This window comes from Centruroides sculpturatus, unplaced genomic scaffold, assembly GCF_000671375.1.
Source record: "Centruroides sculpturatus isolate CEXI.00-Female unplaced genomic scaffold, Cexi_2.0 scaffold86, whole genome shotgun sequence".
NCBI lineage: Eukaryota > Metazoa > Arthropoda > Arachnida > Scorpiones > Buthidae > Centruroides > Centruroides sculpturatus.
Window position 1 is genome coordinate 554,994 of NW_019384475.1, and position 7,420 is coordinate 562,413.

The window sequence follows — 7,420 nt, forward strand, 5'->3', positions numbered from 1 at the left end:
CCACCTGTCGCGTAAGTTTGGGGTATTACTGTATATGCTCTCCATCTCAAATTAGTAGTGTCTTGCCCCTGTACATCATACTTTTCCTGTTAGCAACAGAGTCCTGCCAGTCATTATCTAATTCCTTTCAGGGAGAAATTTTTGAATTGAAATAATGTGATTTCTTGTTTTCATTGGAAGTTTGCATATAGTTAATTGGGTCCTCCTGCCCCTAAGCTTTCTACATCTGGTCTTGACTTTCATGTATCTAACTCTGTTTTCAAGATTAAGGAAGGACGGATGGATGACAGTGGGAATTTATAAGTCTACAATGTTTTCAAATTGCACTCCAAAAACAAATTAATCTTCTAAATGATTTAAATCAAACAAAATGAGGAGACAGTATTTGCTGTTTAGTGTGGAGCAGTATACCAGAGTGGTTAAACAAAACAAAACTAAAGAAATTGTGAATTTTTTTTCTGTTGAAAAAGTAGAAAATATGTTTTGTACGAAAAGTGTAATAAAAAGAGCTAAATTTGGCACAAAGTAGCCAAACCTGGCATCACTGTTTTCATTCCTGATATGCAAACTAGCACATGTTTGTATAGGATTGCATTCATTTAAAGAGGTGGGCATCCTTAAATTTTAACCCCTATTTTCTGAGTACAGTAGAATGGTCCTCTGAAACCAGATACTTGAATTGCTCTATAGTCAGAGGTTGAATCTATCTTTGCTTAGCAAGAGAAGAAAATCTATTCTACTCAAAATGGAACATTTATTTTTTTTATTGTTCACATTGAAAAGTGTAAAAAGCAGCTATTATTGGAAATGGTTATTTCTTGGGGGTTGTAAGATAATTTACAGTTTGGTTTAATGAATTCTGGTAAAATTTTTAATTGCTTTATTGCATGAAAATTAATGTGACAATGGAATTTTGCCAGGACAACAGCAAAATTTGCATTGACACCAGAATTCACTTTATAGGTATTCATTTTAAGACAAGTTGACTATATATATAATTGGTTCTGTCTAAAGTTCCCCTTTCTTAAATTCACAAAATAGTCAATCCCAGTTTTGACCCTGTACAAATTAATGATGCTAAAATAAAACTTTTGTAAAGTCAGTCATTTGCTAGTTCCATCCTATCCTTTACACTGTCACTTGGTGTTGTAAGCAGGTAATATTATGTGCATTTTTAAGAATAAATATTATCTTGGTGTAACTATAAATCCATTTTTATCCACTTTGATTATAAAACCATCTTTATAACTAATACTTTTAATTAACTATACTTCACATATGGGAAAGAAAGATGAAAAGCATATACTTTTATCACGTAACCAAAAATATTATCTCGTCTGAACTGCATCATAAAGAACAGATAGCCTGGACAACAAATTGATTTAAATTCTTCCTTTCCATCTATTGTTCTACAACATAATTGCTTGAATGGTTTTAGAAACAAATATTTAACAGCAGTTACTGACTTTATGATTATTAAGAAATGGAAAAACTTGCCAATAAAAGCTAAATAATCATATCATTTTTTCATGGATTGTTTCATATTTTTAAGTAATGCCATCTTATTAAACAAAAATTAATTCTGTGGAAAATCCTCATATTTAAGTGATAATTGTGAGGAAATAAAAAAGATAAATGTAAACATCTCAAATTACAAGTCTAAATATGTTTATAATTTTGAAACAGTAAAATCTCAAATATTAATAATTAAATGTTTCCAACATCAACCAAGAGGTTATAGTAAAGAAGCTTTATCTTTAAATAAAATCAAAAACAAAATTTAAAATAATTGCATATGCTCTAGGGCAGGAGTGTCAAACTGGCAGCTCCCAATGTGGTTTTTTATGGTCTGAGGCCATGATGCTCTGGAATTAAATAAAACAGCTTATGAATCAAGATTAACTGATAAACATCTATCTGCCATAATGAAGATTGTTCTCAGTTTTTGAATCCAGATATTGGAAAACTAAGAGGAGGACGATAGTGCTGGCAAGTTTTCAATGAAAATAATTATAGTTTTATAAATATGTACATAAAATAAAATAAATGTTTAAATAAAAGCAATACTAAAGCAATTATATTTTGTTGAGTTGAATTCACTGAACTACATAATGTGTTTTAATTTCCCTATCTATATTCCTGCATTCTCATTTCAGATTATAGTTTTAAGAAAATTCGTAAATATAATGTGGCCTGCATGAATCTTACCAGTTGCATTAATGGCCCATTGTTTAAATGAGTTTGACACACCTGCTCTAGGGAAAACATCTATAACAAATTTTTTGAAGTAAACAGCTTCTGTGTCATTTATTTTTTTATTACCTGTAGTTTTATATAATTTAATGCTTAAATGTTATTTTAATTATTATTAAATTGTATTTACATTTAAAAACAAAATCCAGTTTTCTCTACAAATATCACTTTTTCTAAATTCACATCTCCAAATTTTCAAAGTTGTGACAATTGACACTGACATAAAAAACTTTATGTACTTATTCCAGTAATATTTAATAGAAAATATAAATGTTTTTAGCCACATTGAGAAGCCTTCCTCAGGTAAAAAAGCCATTCCACAGATAGAATATTCAAAAAAAGTAAAACATTCCAAACAGAATATGATGCAATTTGAAATTTACATTATAAATTAACCAGCACAGCACATCATAAGGTTTGTGTATGAGAAATACAATGGATTAGTATAAATTTTAAAGTAAAAATATTAAAAATAATATAGGAAAACATGTCTTATAGGCTTATTTTAGCTTTTATTAGATAGATCTGACTAAATTTTTATAAAACTATTCATGAATATATTTTTTGTAAAAATATTATATTTTGCTTTTTCTTTTGATATATTTTAATATTTAAATTTTATATGAATAATTTTAATACATTTTAGTATTTCATGAATCACAATGATGAAATGGAAAGGCAAGAAATTATGTATGAAGACCTAACAAGTAAGTATTTATTTTATTTAAATATTATTTTAATCCAATGTTTTCTGCTTTGTTGGAGATCCTAGAAAAATTTATTTTAATTTCAAAGTATTTTCAAGGCTTTCTTAACAAAACAGAAACAATGGACACTTCTTTTCCTCTTAAATTTTGACAATGAAGAGGTAAATTTTATAGTAAAAATATATTGAAATAATTTTTAATTTAAAGTACAGAGTAATTTAAAGCTATATAAAGTTATATTGATATATCATTAATATCTGTTTATTTATTTATTTATTATTAATCTATCATGAATTATTACTTTTATTAACAAGCATATTTAAGTAAAACTTTATAATGAATTTCTGAAAAAAAGTAATTTTTTCAGTAATTCTCATAAAATATTTTTTACAGTGCAGATACACAATAAAAACACTAAAAAGTTGTAACCAACTAATTATACATTGTTTTAATTTTACAATATTAATAAATATAGTATAATTTGCTTATTGTAATTACTTGGTATTAGCTTAAACTGATAACAATAACCAAGTGATAATATTAGCAAGATAAGTAAATTAGTAGAAATTCTGGTTTAATTGACATTAAAAAGACATATTAAAACAATAAAAAATTTTATATTGTATATTACATGGAATATTTATTAATATATAATTTGTCTAGTAATTTTTGCCTGTTTAGTTTTTAGTGACAGCTAAAGACTAGCAGGCAAATAATACTAGACATGGTAACAAGGTATAATTAAAGTAAGAAATGACAGCAATTTAAAATACTGTATTATAAGCAATTAATGATTAAAATGATTAATGCTTAAAGTACTAGTTAAAATTGATAAAAATTGCATGCTATTAACCACATGTTGAGACTTTTAGCATGGAAAGATAGCTTTATCTATTTATCTGCAGATGATGATAACAAAAGTAAATTTTTTATAGTGTATTTTAACTTACGTTTTGAAACTGCTAATTTGGATAACATAAAATCAATGATGATAATATCCATGATTACTGTAGAGTCTACTGTAATGTTATTCTTGAAGAAAAATTATTTTTATTTTCAACATCTACATTTCAATTGATTATCAAACATTTTTTTTAATTTTCACTCCAGCAAAATTATTTAATGCAACACACACAGTCTATATTATTACTATGATATTTTGTATTCTTATTGTTAGAAATTATATTTGTTTTCTTAATACAAAATTTTCAATGACTATATATTTTTTATATTTACTGTTAAAGAAATTCTGCAGTAAAATTATTGTGTGTGACAAGCATGACTATAGCACCCCAGGTCAGGATGTCTGACACTACCTGTGAATTTCAGCTCACAGGAATCTTTCGAGCATGCATGTGAGCAGTTGCATTTGGGGAACTTGAGTGGTAATCTAACAGAGGAGGAAGTTGAGAGACAAGAACCCAGAAGTGATTCACTCTGCTATTAAATTAACAATAAAACAACAAAGCTTTATTTTAAACATAAAGAGACTTTCAATATATAGTACAAAATATGGCAGAGAACTACATTTGTATTGTTTATACATATTATGGCATAAGAATATGATTATATAACCTACTATTGCTATACATAACAATATAAGCTAGCTGAACAATCAAGAGAGGGGGCTAAGAACTCAGATCATGTTTCTGTTTAATGTATTTGCACTTACCTACATCCAAGAGAGAGAGAGAGTTTATGTAAGGATTGTGTGAGGACAGTTATTTCTAAATAACATTTCTTGGGCATTCCCTCTTAGGTGAGGCATTCCTTAGTGGGGAGTGGTTCTAAATAAATCTGTGAAATCCAGATTTTATACCGATTTTTCCCCGATCAATGTCCCGTTATTACCAAAAAATGATTAAATTCTCAAAGAAACAACATTGCTAGTGTTAGAAAAAACTGAAAAAGCAATTTTAACCTCCCCTTTCGTCAAAGTAAACATTCACACATCTCGACACCAATTCCCACACTATAAGACTTAAAGTTTATAGTTACCATCTGATTTTGTCATTTTATTTGGGTTCCAGGGACACCTCTGACCTCCCCGCACACCTTTTACCTTTCAACTAATTAGTCATATGACAATTTTCCCACCATGAAGCAATAAAAGCCACTTCTCTCCCCCTCCGGGGAGTTGCTCATCGACAGTAGACATGCCACATACTCTAGGATTTATCTATAATTTTGTGCCCTGATTCAATCCTCTACGTCTCGGTGGATTATTTCATTCCCGTGGATATCCAAATCTAGAAAGAGGTATGGAACCCACTTCTGTGAACCCTCTCTCAGCCCCTTCGCGCTTTAGGGACTCAGAATTTTCACTCGGAATTTCGCGATTATAGATTATTGTATAGTCTATGTAGTTAACCAATAAATCGTTGTTTCTTTGTTAAATTGGTGTCCTCTTTTACTCATATATCGTCTGTCGCCTTTTCGACAGCACTCCTCCCTCCCTCTTGACCCAAAAAAGTTTTAGTCCTGTTCCCTCAGGATAAACTAAAGAAAAAATTTAAGCCATCTCTGACAAGTGGGCAAGTCCCTCCGACTTGAAAGCCAATCCAAGGAGGTACGATGTAAGCATACCCTCTCAGTTCTCACAAATCCATGGAATTCCATATAACTATTAGTCACTGAGTTCATTGTCGGGACAAGATGATAGTTTCAATTCTATCGGGTGGTGGTAGCTTCCTTGGTCAGTCTTAAAGATGCACTCAGAAAATGACCTAAACAGTGAACAAACTCCCTGATCTTCCGTCACCTTCTCCTTTTATATCATCTTTTTTCCTATGTCTCTGGACATACCAAATTTGGTAAAATTAGATAGAGAGTGAGATTATTATCCAATCACAGAGTTTTCTTGTTGAATTTTCTTAGGTGAATTGAACTCAATATATGATGTCATTTCAAAAGGAAGCATTATTAAGAGATAAAATTTTATGAACTTCCCTGTTAACTTCCAAGATTTTTAGCTTTCTATAACAAATTAAATTTAATTCATATATTAAATTTTATAAATAATTACCTGGATAATTTCTATAACTAGTAATTTCTGTTTAGGCATGGATACAGTAATTCAATCCAGTGAAATAGAAAATGAAAAAGATATGAAAGAAAATGTATTAAAAAGAAAACAAAATGAAGAAAATGAAGTGGAAGTACAAGCAAAACGACAAAAAGTAGAAGAATGTGAAGATGTTTCAAATAAAGTAAATTTATTTCATTATTACAAAAATAATTTCACATATAAAATTCTTTTTACAATTTTTTAATCACTAATAGGAGTCATTGAAGTCTGAAAAACATAAAAAGAAGAAACATAGGAAAAGAGATAAACATAAGAAGAAGACAAAGCAGGAAATTGAAATTGATGATTTAGCTTTAAGAGTTATGTCAAAGTAAAGTATTAAATATTGTAATTTTTTATATGTGCACTATAGATATAATTTAATGCTACTCAATACAATACAAAATCACTTATAAAACAGTCAAAGGTTCACTCCTAGTTTTACATTTTTCAAATTTGATAAAAAGATCATTTCTAGGATTCAAAAAATTTCTACAGTGTCTTTCTTAGACACTACTACAAAATATATAAACTTAATACAATATAATGCATATGAAATTTTTGGACATTATTGTCAACGTTATCAAATATTACATTGAGTCTTCAGAGTATATCTTAATTTATATAAGTAATTAAATTTAATATTCTACTTTATATTTAAGAGATGCTAACAAGTAGTTAAATTGAGTATTCTGTATTATGTTTTATTTCCAATAGGTGTTTGCTGTAAATAAAAGATGATCCAAATTTTATCTGAAATTATAAATTTATTGTTTGTAAATTTAGGTGAAAATACCAAAAATTAAAAATAGCCCATTTACATTAACTTTTTATTTTTTTATTTTTAAAAATGTTTTTTATAAGAAGTAAGCTTTTAGGAAAGTAACAATCAGTTGCTTTAATGAAGTAAAAACAGCTTTGAATCTGTTTTTACTTCAAAGTGCCATCAAACATTTTTATTTATCTTCAATGCATTCAAAATCATAAAAACATTTATTAGAATATTCTTAAATTTAAAAGAATCAGTCAGTATTCAAAGTTAAAAGAATCTTAACTTTCTGTATCTTTTGGTCAGTGATGCCATATGGCTAGAATAAATGAGTATCAAATTGGATTATGCTTCAAAATATATCAATACACTTTAATTTTCTAGCAACAAATTTAAAATTTATAATATTCTAGTTAATGTTTGAAGCTTAGAGTATTTAAACTTATACAACAAAGCATTGTTAAATAATCAATAAAGAGATTTTTGATAATTAATATCTGCTATAAATTAATAACTACAAATAAGTTAATTATGATTTAAGATAATTTAAATCTTATCAATTAAAAATAATAGTAAAATGAACAATTATTTATTGTGACATCATCACAATGCCAAGATGATTCT

At 28.0% G+C, this 7,420-nt stretch overlaps 1 protein-coding gene across 1 annotated transcript in view; it reads left to right on the top strand.

Moving 5' to 3' along the window:
• LOC111621283 (la-related protein 7-like) overlaps window positions 1–6,994 on the top strand; it is a 28,515-nt gene extending 21,521 nt beyond the window's left edge. Inside the window, exons 6-8 of the mRNA XM_023363369.1 lie at window positions 2,900–2,960; window positions 6,021–6,169; window positions 6,243–6,994. Of these exons, the coding sequence (XP_023219137.1) occupies window positions 2,900–2,960; window positions 6,021–6,169; window positions 6,243–6,362 (330 nt within the window). The 3' untranslated portion in view covers window positions 6,363–6,994. The remainder of the gene's footprint in view (window positions 1–2,899; window positions 2,961–6,020; window positions 6,170–6,242) is intronic.
• The last annotated feature ends 426 nt before the right edge of the window (window positions 6,995–7,420 follow it).